Source organism: Ranitomeya variabilis, chromosome 3, assembly GCF_051348905.1.
Source record: "Ranitomeya variabilis isolate aRanVar5 chromosome 3, aRanVar5.hap1, whole genome shotgun sequence".
Lineage (NCBI taxonomy): Eukaryota > Metazoa > Chordata > Amphibia > Anura > Dendrobatidae > Ranitomeya > Ranitomeya variabilis.
In genome coordinates, this window is record NC_135234.1 from 617,631,557 (window position 1) to 617,651,551 (window position 19,995).

The 19,995-nt window shown below is 43.6% G+C and overlaps 1 protein-coding gene across 3 annotated transcripts in view; it reads right to left on the reverse strand.

Annotated features, from left to right (window-relative positions):
• Positions 1-7,639: 7,639 nt before the first annotated feature.
• Positions 7,640-19,995, reverse strand: part of RUBCNL (rubicon like autophagy enhancer) — a 59,037-nt gene continuing 46,681 nt past the window's right edge. For all 3 annotated transcript variants that reach the window (XM_077297381.1, XM_077297380.1, XM_077297379.1), the window contains exons 12-16: positions 18,156-18,394; positions 15,816-15,877; positions 14,383-14,536; positions 11,390-11,480; positions 7,640-8,774 (exon numbers count right to left, since the gene is read on the reverse strand). In XM_077297381.1, coding sequence (XP_077153496.1) covers positions 8,638-8,774; positions 11,390-11,480; positions 14,383-14,536; positions 15,816-15,877; positions 18,156-18,394 — 683 coding nt within the window. In that variant the 3' untranslated portion in view covers positions 7,640-8,637. The remainder of the gene's footprint in view (positions 8,775-11,389; positions 11,481-14,382; positions 14,537-15,815; positions 15,878-18,155; positions 18,395-19,995) is intronic.

The following is a 19,995-nucleotide window of genomic DNA, read 5'->3' on the forward strand; positions in this document are numbered from 1 at the left end:
GTTTGAGGGTCCCATAGCCCTTGAACTACGATGTCACCCATGTGCGCCCCCCATCCCGAAGGGCTGGCGTCAGTTGTTATTACACGAGTCACATGTGTCACCCAGGGAACTCCTGCCGACAGATTGCCTTCTACTAGCCACCATCTGAGAGATGTAAGTACTACTGGACTTAACGTCACCTGACCCTGCAAGGACCCCTGTAAGGCTCTATCATTGTCCAGAACCTCAAACTGTAAAGGTCTGGTATGGAATTGGGCCCAACGGACGGCAGGAATGCACGAAGTTAGGGATCCTAACAGTGACATAGCCTGTCTAAGGGTCATGGATGGTTTATTAATCGCCTTCAACACCTGTTGTTGAATGTGGAGTAATTTATCAGGCGGCAAACAGCATTGTTGGGTCTCTGAATTTAATAACAGTCCGAGGAATCTCTGAATTTTTAGGGGCTGTAAACGGGATTTGTCATAATTTATAATCCAGCCCAGATGTTCTAGTTTGGCTATGGCTGTCATTGCTTGCGAAAGGCAATGATCTGCTGAATTCCCCACAATAAGGAAATCATCCAGATAAGGTATTATGAGGATATCGGATTCTCGCAAATATGCCATAACCTCAGCGACTACCTTGGTAAATACCCTAGGAGCTGCAGAAATGCCGAAGGGAAGGGCTCGATATTGAAAATGACGAACAATTCCCTCTATAGACACCGCCACCCTCAGGAACCTCTGGAAGTTCTCATGGATAGGAACATGATAGTATGCGTCCTTAAGATCTACAACTACCATAAAGCAGTGTTTGAACAACATCTTTATTGTAGTACTGATAGACTCCATTTTGAAGGTTTTATTAACCAGGAATTCATTAAGAGATTTAAGATTAATGATGGTCCTAAATGACTTATCTGGTTTTTGAATCAGAAATAGAGGAGAGTAGAACCCTCTTCCTCTTTCTGAATCTGGGATCTCAATCAGCACCTTTTTAAGACATAAATTGGTGACTTCAGCTTCCAAAGCCGTTTGTTCAATAGAGGAGGAACGTAAGGGGGTTAATTTGAACTTATCCCGAGGCCAATGGTCAAACTCCAGTCTCAGACCGTCTGATATAATGCCTCGGACCCAGTCACTATTAGTGATGTCAGACCATGCGGAAGAGAAGGCTGCCAATCTCCCTCCCACAGGGATTGCTAGTCATTGGTCTGACTTTTTACGTTCTTTTGAGGAACGGCGGAACATATAGCCCGTACCTCTCTTGCGTCTATCCTCCCATCTGAAATTATCTCTCGAGGGTGAGGACGCGCGTTTCCTTCCGCGACCAAACCTCCTTCTGTTGAAGGGGCGACGGTAAGATGCTGATGCCAGATTAGGGAACTTCTTCTTATCATCACCTGCTTTTTCAAGCAAGTCATCCAGAGTTGGTCCGAAGAGATATTCCCCTTTACATGGGATAGCGCAGAGCTTGGATCTTGATTGGATGTCACCGGACCAACATTTTAACCATAAGGCTCTACGAGCCGCGTTGGAAAGACCTGCTGCTCTGGCCGCCATCTTGACAGAATCCAATGAAGCGTCCGACAGGAAGGCCGCAGCGTCTTGAATTACTGGGAGCGCATTCAGGATTGTATTCCTGGACGCCCCTTCCTTAAGTTGTGACTCCAGCTGACTCAGCCAGACCATTAAGGATCTTCCTGTACACGTTGCGGCCACCGCTGGTCTCAGAGATCCAGCCGCCATCTCCCAGGTACCTTTAAGAAAGGTGTCTGCCTTCCTATCAAGCGGATCTTTAAGGGACCCCATATCCTCAAAGGGTAATGCGGCTTTTTTGGACGCTTTTGCCACCGCAGCATCTAGCTTAGGGGCCTTGTCCCAGGTATCAACCGCTGCATCCTCAAAGGGATACCTGCGTTTTAAAGCTGGTGGTAACGAGCCTTTTTTCTCCGGTTTCTTCCACTCTCGGAGAATTAACTCTTGAACTTTATCTATCACCGGAAAAGATCTGCGTTTCTTATGGTCTAATCCGCTGAACATTAATTCCTGCCTGGAAGGTTGAGTTTTTGGCTCTTCCAGGCCCATCGTACCCCTGACCGATTTAACTAGTTTATCAACTCGGTCTAGCGGTAGACAAAAACGGCCAGAGTCCTCTTCTGATGACGAGGAAGAGGGAACAGAGCCATAGGAACCTTCCTCTCTTTCTTCCTCCGAAGAATCAGAGATCAAGGGAGTTTTAGGTCTTGAACTTCCCGCCTGGGATAGAGACCGCAGAGATTCCCTTACTTCTAGACGGATCATCTCTTTTAAGTTAGCCGTCGTTGCAGATTCTTCCGCTACCTAGGGGAGGACAATAAGGTGATACCATCTATCCGACCTGATGTCCCTTAACCCCTACCACACCTGTAGACCTCACCGTCTGCTGTATACAGGGGGCACATAATTTTTTGGGATAAGAATCTGGCAAGGGGATTCCACATAGGGCGCACTCCTTATGTTTCGTCTTTGCACTTTTCTTCCCCTAGAATGACAAAGTATAAGGAGGGCCCGCGTCACTGAGTGAACATTCACGTAGATCACTTACCAGTGAACGCCAAGAAAGGTACCGGAACACGAGGGGGTTCTTTCCCAGTCGAAGCTCTCGATCCCTGCTTGGACGAGCTTTTGCGGCTGGACTGGTCACTCCTGACATGCTCCTTCTCCAAGGGCTTCTGTCGCACATCCAGTAGCTGAGGCTGCTCACCATCACTCTCCATGATGGAAGTGTGACCAAAAGCAGGGCTCTAACTCCGCCACCTGCTTAAATTCCCCCTGAGTTCCGGTCAGCAGGCTGCCTGGCGTCCTCCCATTGGTTTCTGCTGACCAGACCGCAGCTGGGAGGTCAGCGGTGGTCAGTGAGGAAACCGGTGTCCAGGATCGATGGGCGCCGCCATCTTGGACAGACTGCGCATGCGCAGCCATCCAGTAACCCGGAAGCGCCTGCCGACTCCGCCCCCGGCGCCACAGCACTCCGGAAACGCTCCTGAGAGCAGTGCAGGACGCCGGAGATGTGCGACAGCGCTCCGGTCGGCGCCGCTCTCCTGCCACCGCTACCCCACTACACCGCTGCACCGCCGCAGCGCCGCATGGACCAAGGGGGCAGTTTATACTTACCAACGCCGGCACCAAACGGAGATCAGGCAATCCTCCGGACCCTGCTCCCTGCTGCAAACGCCACTGACGTGCAGTCCAGCCAGGACCACCGTGGCGTCTCCAGGGACATCCGCACCGGCCGAGGTAGGAGACCCCCCCGCTACCAGATTCGGCCGGCCGGCCTGGGATCCATTACGGAGATTCCATCTGTAGGATCCTGTCCCTTCAGGAACAGGAAACCAACTGATGCATAGGGAGAGGTGCCGCCCTTTTGTATCTCTGTAGGTTTCCTGTTCCTGAAGGGCGGATCCCCTCTCTCGTAGTGCTGTCATGGGAGTCCGAATAAAATGAACGACCCGTTTCGCTCAACCCTACTCACGACGCATCTAGATAAGTTCCTTAGGGGGTCTAGTTTCCAAAATGGTGTCACTTATGGGGGGTTTCCACTGTTTAGGCACATCAGGGGCTGGCCAAACACGACATGGCGTCCGATTTCAATTGCAGCCAATTTTAGCTTGAAAATGTCAAACGACGCTCCTTTCCTTCTGAGCTCTGCCGTGCGCCCAAAAAGTGGTTCTCCCTCACATGTGGGGTATCAGCGTACTCAGGACAAATTGGGCAACAACTTTTAAGGTCTATTTTCTCTTTTTACCCTTGGGAAATTAAAAAAATTATTGCTGAAAGATCATTTTTGTGATTAAAAAGTAAAATGTTAATTTTTTCCTTCCATGTTGCTTCTGCTGCTGTGAAACACCTGAAGGGTTAATAAACTTCTTGAATGTGGTTTTGAGCAGCTTGAGGGGTGCAGTTTTCAGAATGGTGTCACTTTTTGGTATTTTCTGCCATATAGACCCCTCAAAATGACTTCAAATGTGAGGTGGTCCCTAAAAAAATGGTTTTGTAAATTATGTTGTAAAAATGAGAAATTGCTGTTCAAATTTTAACCCTTATAACTTCCTAAAAAAAACAAATTTTGTTTCCAAAATTGCGCTGATGTAAAGTAGACATGTGGGAAATGTTATTTATTAACTATTTTGTGTCACATAACTCTCTGGTTTAACAGAATAAAAATTCAAAGTTGGAAAATTGCCAAATTTTCAAAATTTTCGCCAATTTTCCTTTTTTTTCACAAATAAACGCAAGTGATATCGAAGAAATTTTACCACTATCATGAAGTACAATATGTTACAAGAAAACAATCTCAGAATTGCTAAGATCCGTTGAAGCGTTTCGGAGTTATAACTTCATAAAGGGACAGTAGTCAGAATTGTAAAAATTGGCCCGGTCATTAACGTGCAAACCACCCTTGGGGTTGAAGGGGTTAATAGTAGTCATTAATGATTGCGATCCTTGAAGTCTGTTGAATACAGCCCTGTATGTCATGTTGTATTTTATTTTCTGTAGGTTTAATCCCTATGTAGACTTCAATGTTTGTCAGTCTAAAGTATTGTATACATTGTTTGTTGTTATTTTCTTAAAACCAAATAAAAATATATTGTTAAAGAATTTTATAAGATTGGGACATGGAAATATGACATTTTAGGGGTAAAAATTTAGTTTTTTTTTTTTTTAATTACGTCATATGTCCTCAGAATCTACTGTTTGGCCACACTTTAGAGTTGATAAGGTAGGAGTGCCATTTGGCTTTTGCGGCACAGATTTTGCTGGTATAATTTGCAGGTGACATTTGTGCAGCCCCAAAAAGGTGCCAAACAGAAACAAACACACAAAACAAACAAGTGACCCCATTGTAGAAATTCCACCTCAATTAAGTCATCTAATCTACAGCTGCAGTGACTATTTTTCCACCACATACATTTTCACTGTGTAACATGCACGCCAAGCTATTTATCTGGAGAATTGCAAATATGCCAATTTAGTGCCCAGCCTAGGATTCTTGAGACACGCACCCCGTAAATTGTTAGTTGGGCTCTCCCTACTACAGTATTGCTCAACATCTGGCCGCTTACTGCAGTTTAGACATTGTGAGGCTCAGAAGAAGGGGAGTGGGCAGTTGGATTAGGGAGCACGGATTCCACTGGATTTTAATTTGAGGGGGTATGTGAGAACAGATTCATTTATCTATCCTGACTCCATTTTGGTTATTCTAAATGCATCTCCTTGCTTGCAAAATTGACTGTTTAGATAAGGGGGGTCTCAGGAATTTCTTTGTCTTAAGAGATTTAGAGATAACAGTGAAGTGAAAGTAAAGAAAGAGCCACACATAGACCCTAAGGTACCTTCACACTAAGCGACTTTGCAGCGAGAACGACGACGATCCGTGACGTTGCAGCGTCCTGGATAGCGATCTCGTTGTGTTTGACGCTCAGCAGCGATCTGGATCCCGCTGTGATATCGTTGGTCGGAGCTAGAAGTCCAGAACTTTATTTAGTCGCTGATCACCCGCTGTCATCGCTGGATCGGTGTGTGTGACACCGATCCAGCGATGTGTTCACTTGTAACCAGGGTAAATATTGGGTTACTAAGCGCAGGGCCGCGCTTAGTAACCCGATATTTAGCCTGGTTACCATTGTAAAAGTAAAAAAAAAAACACTACATACTCACCTTCTGATGTCTGACACGTCCCCCGCCGGCGGCTAACCTGCACTGAATGAAACGTCACCGCTGTGCTCTGCTTTACGGCCGGCCGGCGCTGACACATTCAGTGCAGGTTAGCCGCCGGCGGGGAACGTGTCAGACATCAGAAGGCGAGTATGTAGTGTTTTTTTTTTTTTTTTTACTTTTACAATGGTAACCAGGGTAAATATCGGGTTACTAAGCGCGGCCCTGCGCTTAGTAACCCGATGTTTACCCTGGTTACCCGGGTGCTGCAGGGGGACTTCGGCATCGTTGAAGACAGTTTCAACGATGCCGAAGTCGTTCCCCTGATCGTTGGTCGCTGGAGAGAGCTGTCTGTGTGACAGCTCCCCAGCGACCACACAACGACTTACCAACGATCGCATCGCTGGTCGTGATCGTTGGTAAGTGGTTTAGTGTAACGGTACCTTAAAGCTGGGTGTCGATAGTTTAACTTTAGCCAATTAGATGTATGTGTGCTACTGCCAACACAAATGTAGAGATAAGCTGAGCCGATTATATGGTTATCATATATGTCCAGTAAAAAAAAAAATCTATATAAACCCTGAACCATGATGTAATAAAATGAGTTGTATTCTGATACTAAGAGTGTCCGTGTGGTACCTCTCTCTTTGTACATGTACTTGGATTTTATTAATTACGTGGCAACAGCAGGGTGGGAGTCATGTTGCTTTTCCAGAGTCCTTGTTCTACCAGTTGCATGGGAACCCCTGTATTTACAGTGACAGATGACGGGCCTGAGTGGGGGCTGGTTTTGTGTGGAATAAATTAGGGGATTTATTGGTAACATTTGTGGAACATAACATTTTTTGATCACTTTCAGTATAAGGTTGGGCTCACATTCCTGTGTTCTACACTGAGCATTTTTGTTGGGATTTCTGTGTAAATCTCACAATTATGTGATTCAGGCGAAACCTCTGACATAACCACACACTAGGAGGCAGGTGGAGACCCTTTGAACTCCGTTTGATGTCTGTGGTATCCATCTTTTTAGGTGTGAGCACAGCTGTGGTCGTCAACACTTGTGTGCCAAAATGACGCCTAAAATGGTGGGACACCTCAAAAGTGACTTCATCTGCCTCATTTTAATGAGTGATTCCATCTGGGATTTTGCCTGAATCGTGGTTTCTGGGAATTTACATGGAAACCTAGGCATAAGCACAAAGCGTAGAGCACAAGATAAATGTGAACAGAGCCTTATTCTGATTTTTGGGAGGCAGAATTGACAAATAAACAGCAGTACAAGAGTAGTTTTTATTTTTAGTCAGTTCTTTGTGTGGTATAAGTGAGATGACTTTTTACTTTTTTGAGCACACTACCTTAGTGAAGCACCCCTATTTTTTGTTTACCCTGCAGATTTCTCCATTTTGCAGTCTGAGAGTTTGGATTAAGCTCTGTTTGATGGAGGAGGTATAGTGCTATGGGGTTCTTTCAGGCTTTGGCCCCTTAGTTCCATTTTAGGAGAATCTTAATGCTTCAGCATACAAAGACATTTTAAACAATTGTATGCTCCCAACTTTCTGACAGCAGTTTGGGGAAGGTCATAACTGTGCCCAACTGAGTGCACAAAGCAAGGTCCATAATGGCATGGTTAAAAGAGTTTAGTGTGGAAGAACACAACTAGCCGCACAGACCTAGCTCAACTCCATCCAGCAACTGGAACAGAGATTGAAAGTCAGACCCCCATCATCTGATATCAGTGTGACCTCACAAATAGATGAATGGGTAAAAATTCCCACAGAAATCCTCCAAAATCTTGTAGAATGTCTTCTCTGAAGAGTGGAAGCGGTGTTAGCTGCAAAGGGGAACATGTTAATGCCTATGGACTTAGTACAGAATGTCATAAAAGTTCCTCTAGGGGCCTCAATGCTTTTAAAAAACAACAGTAAAACAGTCCAAAAAAATTTCTAGAAATGAAGCCGATATTCAAACATTCTAGATTTATTTTTCAATAAAGGAAACAGCGAATGCTACATTTTCTAAAAAAATATGACTTTACTTTTATATGTAATCTGTCACAGAGCTTCTGCTATGTAATCTGAGAGCAGCATGATGTAGGGCCTGAGTTCCTGATTCCAGCGATGTGTCACATACTGGACTGCATGCTGTCATTTTCAGTTTTCTCTGCTGCAGATCTAGCAGAGCTTGGAATGCGGAGCACCATGTAACCTCGCCCACACCACCGATTGGCAGCTTTTGTGTACACTGTGCATAGGCGGAAAGCTGCTAATCAGTGGTGGGGGTTGCATTACACAGAGCAGTTGACTGGGAGACACAAGACACCTAGTCCTGTAGTGATAATATCTCGGTGTTTAAAAAAAAATAAAAAATCTATTTTTATATCAGTACACAGCCTAATAAGTGACATATCAAACTAATCAGGCTCTCAGCTCCTACATCATGGTGCTCTCAGATTACAGGTTTGCAAAAACCTGCTGACAGAATCCTTTTAATACTTGAAGTTTATGTAAACAGTTGTATAAAAAGTTTGTTCATTTACAGTAAATTTCTAGTTGTAAAACTAAAAACACGAGAAATGTAATTATTACAAAAACTGGCATTTAAAAATCACATAATTGCACATTGCTCCATATTTCTCCTGTCAGTCAGTTACTAAAGGCATTGCACAAAGAATAGACTTCTGGAAAGTAATCCTTTGATTATTTTTTTTTGGAAGCAGCGCAGTACTTGAAGGACCAGGTATCAGCGGCAGCCACCGTGGCCTGCAATAACATCATTTTAAAAGGCACATACTCTGTACATTGTTAAACAAACCATAAAAAAAAAAAAAAAAATTTATTAAAATGCTCCTCCTATTTAATAAAAAAAAGTTTATCAAAACAATTCTACATTCTCATAAATACATTTTTTACACTGCAAAACAACAATAGACAAAAAATATACAAGTTCTTCATAATGGTGCTCAGGTTGTTAAGGCTGGATCCACTTCTTCACTTGATGTAAAGGAAAGGTCGTTGTTTCGGGCTTCCCTTGCCTTGATCCTTATGCATTTCGGACAGTCTGTCTTAAAACATTCCTTGTGATAGCACGTTTTACAATCTGAAAAAAAAAACATATCAGGATATATTATATGACCTATACAGCAAATACAGAGCTAATTTGTGTCTTGAGGACAGTATGGTGCCATAGACTAGAAAAGGCATCCTTATTAAAAAAAGAATCATGTGCTCATTGCCTCGGGGAGTCTCATCAGCAGTTGGGGAGATTGCCCGACTAATGCCTCTGATCTATGCCACTCATTGCCCATAGGGATGCACTTTCCTATACAAATAATAATAATACTACATCCAGCACCCTATCAGACTAAAAAAAGGCACTCTTTTGGCCTCCATTCAGGAGATGGGGCCTTATTGATAAGTTTAATAAATACATTGGGAGCTTTTCCCACTAAATGATGTGTTTTTCCACTATGGTTTTAAAGACCAGTGATTTAGTTTTAATCCTGGTACCAAGTTCTAGTAATGCTACGATATTATGACAATAGCAGGGAAGCCACCGGCTGGGGTCCAAGGCTCACATGTGGCTCCTGTGCCTCTGACTAAGGAAATGCTGCCTACTGTTAACATCGCAGAAAAGATGATAAAAAAGAGCTTAGAATAAAAAAAAAAAAAAACACAAGGCACAAAATTATATATATATATTATATTAAAGGTAGCCTAATATTTAGTTACTATTGGGGCAATATGTAGTATAAAACCACTGCTGCTGCAGAACAACTTGCTTAGCAGGAATATATATGCATCGATCCAATCACGCATTGGCCGACAACATTCCCTCTTCTCAAAAGGGTTTCTGTAAAAGCCGTAGGACTATACAGTGCAGACCAAAAATTTGGACACACCTTCTCATTTAAAGATTTTTCTGTATTTTCATGACTATGAAAATTGTACATTCACACTGAAGGCATCAAAACTATGTATTAACACATGTGGAATTATATACTTAACAAAAAAGTGTGAAACAACTGAAATTATGTCTTATATTCTAGGTTCTTCAAAGTAGCCACCTTTTGCTTTGATGACTGCTTTGCACACTCTTGGCATTCTCTTGATGAGCTTCAAGAGGTAGTCACTGGGAATGGTCGTCCAACAATCTTGAAGGAGTTCCCAGAGATGCTTAGCACTTGTTGGCCCTTTTGCCTTCACTCTGCGGTCCAGCTCACCCCAAACCATCTCGATTGGGTTCAGGTCTGGTGACTGTGGAGGCCAGGTCATCTGGCGCAGCACCCCATCACTCTCCTTGGTCAAATAGCGCTTACACAGCCTGGAGGTGTGTTTGGGGTCATTGTCCTGTTGAAAAATAAACGATGGTCCAACTAAACGCAAACCGGATGGAATAGGATGCCGCTGCAAGATGTTGTGGTAGCCATGCTGGTTCAGTATGCCTTCAATTTTGAATAAATCCCCAACAGTGTCACCAGCAAAGCACCCCCACACCATCACACCTCCTCCTCCATGCTTCACGGTGGGAACCAGGCATGTAGAGTCCATCCGTTCACCTTTTCTGCGTTGCACAAAGACACGGTGGTTGGAACCAAAGATCTCAAATTTGGACTCATCAGACCAAAGCACAGATTTCCACTGGTCTAATGTCCATTCCTTGTGTTCTTTAGCCCAAACAAGTCTCTTCTGCTTGTTGCCTGTCCTTAGCAGTGGTTTCCTAGCAGCTATTTTACCATGAAGGCCTGCTGCACAAAGTCTCCTCTTAACAGTTGTTGTAGAGATGTGTCTGCTGCTAGAACTCTGTGTGGCATTGACCTGGTCTCTAATCTGAGCTGCTGTTAACCTGCGATTTCTGAGGCTGGTGACTCGGATAAACTTACCCTCAGAAGCAGAGGTGAATCTTGGTCTTCCTTTCCTGGGGCAGTCCTCATGTGAGCCAGTTTCTTTGTAGCGCTTGATGCTTTTTGCCACTGCACTTGGGGGCGCTTTCAAAGTTTTCCCAATTTTTCAGACTGACTGACTTTCATTTCTTAAAGTAATGATGGCCACTCGTTTTTCTTTACTTAGCTGCTTTTTCTTGCCATAATACAAATTCTAACAGTCTATTCAGTAGGACTATCAGCTGTGTATCCACCAGACTTCTGCACAACACAACTAATGGTCCCAACTCCATTTATAAGGCAAGAAATCCCACTTATTAAACCTGACAGGGCACACCTGTGAAGTGAAAACCATTCCCGGTGACTACCTCTTGAAGCTCATCAAGAGAATGCCAAGAGTGTGCAAAGCAGTCATCAAAGCAAAAGGTGGCTACTTTGAAGAACCTAGAATATAAGACATAATTTCAGTTGTTTCACACTTTTTTGTTAAGTATATAATTCCACATGTGTTAATTCATATTTTTGATGCCTTCAGTGTGAATATACAATTTTTATAGTCGTTAAAATACAGAAAAATCTTTAAATGAGAAGGGGTGTCCAAACTTTTGGTCTGTACTGTAGGTATACAGCCCCAGATACATTTAGATGCCATTACAGGAGGGGATGCTTTAGATATCCCTCCCAGCTTGTGACTCTTCATTTTAAAACAAGGGTCCAAGTTTCAAAAATAATAAATCTCCGGAGAACATTTATTGTGCTCCCAAATAAGCCTGCGGCTGTAAGCTTCACCAAACGGTAACCCGTGCAAGATGACCGCTTTTACAAGGCATACCTTCACATCTTCTGCATATGTCAGTCTGGAAAGGAAAGATCACATCGGAATTTTGGCAAAATTCACAGAAAAAACCTTTGGCTTCGCACAACTGTAAAAAAACAAAACAAAAAAAACATGGATTTTTACTGAATCAAAATCACAACTTTTTTTTCTTTTAATGGTGTTCAACATTGTCTTTAAACTGCCCAGCGGACAGTAATTTGTCTTGACAAGACAGCTGAGCGTGCACGTATACGGTAGTCAGTGAGAAGCAGCCAGACACTTCTAGCAGTGGCTTATCTCCCCAAGAATAAAAGGATTATGGATTATCAAGAACGGAGATAGAAGCCACCGCCAGAATCAGGATGGAATCACACACTACGTATAAATGAAAGGAAAATCGGTCACTTGTCCTGTATGTACGCCTGTCAAAAAAAAAAAAGAAAAAAAACTACAAAACCCACGTGTGACCCACAGAGCAAGGAATTTTCGCACTGTGTACAGATGTGTTTTCAATGTATAATTGCCTGTATTTTTTGCGCTAAAAGTGGGAAATCATCTTGGTGAAGCAAAAAAAAGAAAGCATATTGAGCATCGGCATCCGCCCCACTTCCCTCTCAGGCTCCAACAGACTCCGCTAGGCCAGAAGTGAAGACACCCTAACCACCCATAACCGGACCTTGCAGGCCATCAGTGGGCATAGTCAGCTCACTGGTGGCCATTAAGTAATTATTTCCAGTCTAGTGGAGACCACTGAAGAGGCAGCCAGATTCTGGTGGCAAGTCTGCCTTCGTTTTTTCCCTTTCACCAGGTTGGTTACACACTATTAACTTTAAAAATATAGCGAAAACCTCTTGTAACCCAAACTGTTGTCGAATACACAATCGATGTGACACTAAAGGAAAGGGGCACAATATCGATAATGCATGAATAGGACACGTGCATGATACTTGCCAATCTTGCACACAGGCATGTGGAGATAGGACTTCTCTTCATTTGTGGATCACGGTAAGATATTGTTAAGTTTAGGGCTGGAGACCAAAACTACTAATTGGTTCAGAAACTCTCAATATATCAACCTAAATTATGAGCGAATGAAGATTAACTCCTAGACAATCAGTCTATTTTGGCTTTAAATGGTCATTTCCAGCAAACTTTACATAAATCATTATTAGAAGCAAATATTGTAATCTTCTTTCACAACTTACGAGTCAGTCAATCTCCTCCCAGACTCATCTACTGAAAGCAGCTAAAAATGTGGTCTCACAAGACAAACTGATAACTCCCTGAAGAATCAGATTAAAGCTGTCTATTTAAATCTATTGAGAAGGAAAGCACAAAAAAAATAGATCAAGAAGGCAATAGACAGACACAGGCCGAGCTACAGCTGAAGTGTTTTATCTCGCTCCAGAGTTAGATTCACAGCTACACTGCTCAGGTCTGATGTATAACGCCCATCACATTGCAGATTAGTGTGCTACTTATAAAGAATGTCTCCTGGTGCTGTGTAGTGTTTGGCAGACATCACAGCAGTTACCCAGCAGTCCACCTATTAGCTCAGAGACAACTGAAAATCAGAGGGAAGGGAAAATCGGTGAAAAATGCAGGCTGCAATGCACCACTAAACAAGAACCTCTGTATCTAAGATGTGTCATATGCACCTTAGTTACATTATCTGGACAAAAAAAAAAAAAAAAATTATCATGAACTTAATATAGCATCAAATATAGCAGGTTACCGCTGCAGTCAGAGGTTTGCTTTGTCTGATGGAAAAAAATATATAAATATAACAATATAACAAAACTCCCTCCTTCCTGTAACCTTCCCAGCATTGCCCTATTATAGGGCTTAGACTTGTTATGCTTGTTCCGGTTTTCAGATATATTCATCAGTTTTAAAACGAAAAGACAAAAACATAAAAGGGTGGGTGGGATTCTCAAAACATCTTTTTTAATCCAATAAGTAAGGGGGCGGAAAGGTAATGCAGCTTGGAAAAACTTATGTTGTAGAGAACCCCATTTCAGATTGCTGTTACCACGAGCTGCCGTTGATCTGCCATTTCCATTTTCTTTTCACTGTATTATATACATTTATTTACATTTAACAGCTTTTCATGCAGTCTTCCCGTGGTGAATGCTTCACCAGATGTGGTTCCCAGTTTATTTAAAGGGAATCTGTCAGCAAGTTTTTGCTACTTCATCTAAGAACAGCATGATGTAGGGAAAGAGAAGCTGAATCCAATGATGTATCACTTAGATTACTGGGTGTAGCCATTCTGACGCAATCTGAGCTTAAAATGCAGCAGAGCTGAGGAAGCTAACCCCGCCCACACAAGGCTTTCCATGTACATAGTCCATAGACAGTGAGGACCAGCCCAGCAATGTTAATCTCTTAGTAATAAATCCTTCGCAGTTAGTACACAACAGCACTCACTTTGACAAGAGAGACATCCCTGAATTCTGTGTTTCGCCTTTATCTCCTGCTATTTTCAAATTCCCTTTAAGTGGAGGACCAACTATCTAAAAACATCCTAACACGTCATAATACAAGGAGCTGCTTAAAACGCATGTATTTATGGATAATACATTTCTGGATAATTATGGCACTGCCCCTCTTATAAAAGACAAACATTAAATGCTATGTAAGAAAATATAAAAATTAGGTGTATATGGATTCTGATTGGCAATCACAAGTTTACTCGGGGAAAAAAAAAATCCAGATCATAGGAAAGAATAAAAAGATTACTATAGAGATGCGAGGCTGGAAAAAGGCAGGATATAAGCAAAACAAATGTAATCATATACATTTCCTGCAACAAAATTTACCTCTATGCATAGAACAAGGTGAAATTCACAGCATAAAATGGACATGCTGTGGATTTTCTAAATTAAAATAAGTAATATCCACTTTTATAATATTCCCTGTAAGTCCATGAATGTAGTTCATTCCAGTGAGAACTGAATGTGTATGATCGCCCGGTCTCCAGTATCAGACAAGCTTAATCCACATACCTCACACTTTTCCACATGGGCTACAGCCAGAGCCAGGAGCTCCCGGAGGCCGGGCAGGAGGGACTTCTGCTTCACGTTATACAAGTCGGCCAATGTGAAGAGGTGCAGCTCCTCCGTCAGGTGAGAGGGGACAGCCTCAAAGGCCTTTATAATACTGGTTTCAAGAGAAGAAAGTAATCAGTATTTGCATAGATCCCATAAGCTACTTGTAAAATGTATGGATCAGAACCAATAAATGAAGAAAGAGGACTTACTACTTGTAAGAAATAAAGAATACACAACTTTTGGGTTTGTCACAAGAGTTTGTTCTGCAGTGACCACCAAGGACATGTTTATCTAAGTAACAGATCCCCACCCCCCACCTGAACTCCAAATCTGTAGCAAATTATAGCTCTTGGCCATTAGTAGACCCATGCCTCCCATAAGAGGATGCAGCCAATAACAAGCATTTCTGTAGAAAAGTTGTGTTACAAGGAGAGATGAGAGAATAGATGCTCAAGACTCCGTTCCAGCAGCCAGGTCCGCATTTCATGACTAATGGATGGGAGCTCTGCAAATCGCCTTTATCCTGACGGCATGCACGGCGGCTCTTGATTAGCTGGGCTGTTGTGATATCATTGCAGAGATGCACACACGACGTGCCTGCCAGACTCATCAAAAGAGAAGCCGCGGATGCAGACAGGTCAGAGGCGATTCACAGAGCTCCCATCCAGGGGTCATGAAACACTGACCTGTCTGCTGGAGGACTTGGGACCTTGTGAATCGATTCTCTCATCTCCAGGTAAAGGGGATTTTCTTTAAAAAAAAAAAAAAAAAAAAAAATACATAACTAAAGGTTACCTTAGAAAATGTGAAATGAAATCGTAACAACACTAATAAACACCTGTACTATTCCAGTCATTGCTCCAGGGGTTCCCACTGGATTTGTAGCGATTATGTAACGTTCATTACTCAAGGCGACTAAGGCCAGTGATGGGCTGCAGCAGTCATGTGACTGATGGACGCTAGGTCATCGCTGCAGGCCTAGTGAGGGTCATGGGAGCAGATGAATATTTCCCATTACCTACTACTGCATTTTTTTTATCCCAGAGAGCCCCTTTACACATAAAATAAGAAATAGTCACATTTATTCACTTGATGTTCTGGTGTGTAATGGATAAAGGCCATTCTCATAGTAAGCACTAGTGATAATTGTAATACACTGAAATGGGGAAACAGGAAAGAAAAAGGGAACATTCCTTTCAAAGCAGGAAAGACAAATATGCCAAAAATCTCAAACAAAAAAGCCCATAATCCTTCCTCATCGCCTCAGCTCATCAGATAATCTAAAGTGTGTAAACATGTTGCCATTATGTTCCCAATTCATTTATCAGCCACACACAATAAATCTCTTATATGTATGTTATGTATATAACCCTGAGCTCGTATCTTACCTATCAGCGAAACGACAGGTCGTCACCAGCTTTCTGATGTGGATTAGCTGTTGCTGCACTTCCTATGGGGAACAGAAAATAATGTTCTCATGTCTACAGCCATCTACGTCTCACGGTGCCACATGCCGTGGCGAGGCTTACATGGCAGAACGGGTCACTCATACTGTAGTGTGCAGTCATGTAAGATTACGGAACATTTGCAGAAGAGCGGCAGAAAATGTCTCACACAGTAGCTTTTTCCTAACTTGTTTTTTCTGGAATAAAAAAAATATATATATTTATTTCTGCTCCCACTAATGGGAAGGCTTTTGTTGTCATTATTTAAATTCCCCACTATCAGGTTTCTACTGATTTTGACAGGTGCGATAACTTCTGTACTATTCTATCTGCCAGGGGGAGTCGGGAAGCCCCTATACACAGTGTCCACAGAGCAACAGCCGAGCCTTTTGTTCAGAGCGAATAATCGCTTTGCCAACACCTAGTGAATTTGTCAGACTCATTGGCACCAGTGTGAACAGCGCTTTCATGACTGCTCTGGGAACCAGTGTGCCACAATTCCACAATTACTCTGCACAAAATAATAATGTTCGAAAGATAGGAATAAGGCAACAACAAAAAAAAAACAATTATTCTTCTTGGCGGAATCCCAAATTATATGCACGAGGCCATCTCTAAAGCTGGCCACATAGAGGAGACGACCAGAGGGTCAGACAGTCCTGATGAAATCATGGAGTTTGTCCAACTGTCAGCTAATGCGTATAGAGGCCACAAACGATGGCCAGAAGTTGGTTCATGGTTGAACAAGCAAGTGTCACATTGATGTAACCATACTTAATGTAGTCTATAGTGACCGTCCAAGGTTAAGGTCACCGGTTGATAGAACAAACTTCTTTCGGAGAATGGGCTTTCATGGAAATATTTTAAAAACATGTCTGACTTTCAAATGATGGGGGGGGGGGGCCTTTCCTGGAATGGTTAAAACAAGTATGTGTTTTTCATTTTCACCCAAGGAATGATGGTTTTGTTTAAAATATTCCATTTTGAATATCTTTAAATGGAATCAGTGAACCTCTGGATGCTTTTAAGCCATTACTATGGGCATACAGGTAATAGAATGTATGCCTCAGAGCTGCAGTGTAAAGGTTGAGAAATGTACCGTACTTTTAATGTTTTACGTTAATGATTTCTTCCAGGCGCCAGGGTATGCGGTGCCTGGATGAAATCCCTGCCTCCTGTCATTACAATAGAACCCCCCTCCCTTGCATGTCACCCTGGTGTAATCCCGAGCATGCGCCGTGCACTCGTGCGGTCATGCCCAAGCAGGAGCAGAGTGAAGACACTGCCCATACAAGGGTGGGTAAGGTTCAGATAATAGGGTGAGTGCAGGGCGCAGGTCAGTGTGACGGGCATGGGAAGGAGGTGTTATTGCAATCAAGAGAGGAGGCAAGGTGGCAGGTTCCCTTTAACGGTGTCCACACATTAGTCTAATGTAAAAATGTCATCACATGCAAAATGTAAGCCACAGGAAGCCTTCCCACTAATACATGGCCTTTTCATTCTTCACTAACACATGCAAAAGTACAAGTTTGAAAAGGCTTTGGTTATATGCTTACTTCAGGGTCAATTTTTACGCAGTGTTTTTGAGCAGAAGATAAGCAGATGTCATTATTAAATAATATTTCATCTTATTAGGTTGCAAAACCTCAATTTTTACTGCAGTTTTTATTCTTTTTAGGGTTGTGCTTGTGACATTGTTTTGACCTACACCTACAGTAGAGCAAAGCATTTTTCCCATATAAGTAAACAAGTCACCTTCCACCCCGATAAAAAAAAGGTGGCATTTACCCATTCTAACATTCTGTACGCTTTGTAGAATATATATTACAATATATGGAGATCACTGTCAATATGCAATTAAAGGGAACCTGTAGCCTTAGAAAACGCTATTAAACTGCAGATTTACGGTTAATCTGCAGGTTAATATTACGTTGCCTGGCTGCATTACTGAAAGTGCGGCTATAGGCAGAAAATGAACTTATACCCTTAACCAGATTTCAGTTAAAGTGAGGTTCGGCTGTTAGCATGCCCTGGCACTTTGATTGACAGATCGCTCAGCACAGATGTGATACAGAGCCGGCTGTCAGTGTCGGGGCGGGCTTACAGCTGTGAGTAACAATTAACTGCTCTGCGCACACATGAGAGGCGGCAGTTCCCAGGAGGAAAGAAGTTAATTTTCTCCCAATAACTGCAATTTGAGTAAGGCTGGGCAGCATTATAAGGACAGGTTCCCTTTAGTAAGTGAGATATTAGATCTGCAGAAGACACAAGAACATTACTGACCTTAACTCTGTTCAGGTCCTTCACTTTTTTGTAAAGAGCTGGGTTTTCCCTCTGCACATTGAATGTGTGACTGTCCCATATTTTATCTACAACGCTTTTAGAGAAGTTGCTGACATAGTATTTACTGAAATTCCATTTGGAGAGAATGCGGCCAGGAATGGAGCTTTCCAAGTAATGGTGACAGCAATCGCAGAAATACTTCCCTAGGTAATCACAATAGCGCAGTCTGCTGGTGTACCCTGCACATAGAATATTAAACGGTTCAATTACTACCATCATCCCAGAGACAAAAACTTATAAAAATGCTTTATTGCCACATCACTGCCATGATCACAGACTGGAGTACATCAACTACACTTTCAAACTATATGAATGAGGCCTGCCAGTTGTTGCCTTCAAAGATGACCCTCCTTAAAATGATGACCCTCCTTATAATTTTTTGTCTGGCTTTGCACTGTGTACAGAGCCTTTATGAGTGTAGGAGTACCACAACTACACTTTGTTAATATTTGAATGTGGTACTACAGTTGGTGCCTTCAAGGTTGTATGGATGACCCTGCTTGAAATTTCTGGTAGGCTTTGCACTGTGTGCAGAGCCTTTATGAGTGTAGGAGTAACAACTATACTTTGCTCACAACATTTGAATGAGGTACTACAGTTGGTGCCTTCAAGGTTGTATGGAGCTTTTGTGAGTCTAGGAGTACCACATCATGACAATCTGACAGGGGCGTAACTACCGCGGTCGCAGCGGTCGCGATTGCGACCGGGCCCAGCAGGTCAGGGGCCCAGGGCCGGCAGGTCGGAGTCGTAGGAAGGCGGGGGGGTGGGTCGCCGGCGGCGCAGAATTTACCTGTTCGCATGTCGGCTTCAGAAAAATGGCCGCCGCGATCTCCATCTGCGCACGCGCGGCATCCCACGGCCATTTTCCTGAAGCCCCGGGCAGCAGAGCACTCCACCTGCGCACGCGCGGCCTCAGGAAGATGGCCGCCCCCACCGATAACCAGAGAGAGCAGGATCGCGGTCAGGTAAGAACTTGTTTTTTTTTTGTTTTTTTTTATTGAGAGCAGCGATCCGGGGGGCCCAGGGCGGAACGCTGGACACAGGAGGGGGCGGAACGCTGGACACAGGAGGGGGCGGAACGCTGGACACAGGAGGGGGCGGAACGCTGGACACAGGAGGGGGCGGAACGCTGGACACAGGAGGGGGCGGAACGCTGGACACAGGAGGGGGCGGAACGCTGGACACAGGAGGGGGCGGAACGCTGGACACAGGAGGGGGCGGAACGCTGGACACAGGAGGGGGCGGAACGCTGGACACAGGAGGGGGCGGAACGCTGGACACAGGAGGGGGCGGAACGCTGGACACAGGAGGGGGCGGAACGCTGGACACAGGAGGGGGCGGAACGCTGGACATTGGGGCAGAAAGCTGGACACAGGGGCAGATTGCTGGACACGGGCAGAATGGAGAAACGGGGCATGATTGGAGACACAGGGGGCAGGATGACAGACATGGCGGCATGACTGGAGACACTGGAGGCAGGATTGGAGACAGATGGGGCAGGATCATGGGGCAGGATGGATACGATGGAGACAGATGGGGCAGGATGGGAAGATCATATGGGGCACGATGGATACTCATTAGGGCAGGATGGGAGAACATATGGCTGGAGCCAGGAATGAGACACACGGGGGCTAGGATGGCGAATATTATTACCATAGGGGCTAATTAAGGGATATTATTACTGCAGTGATGTATTTATTTTATTTTTTGAGTACACTGTTTTAAATGGAGGGGCGGTCCTATTACTGTGTAGAGTGACACTATGTCGCTTTCTTCATGT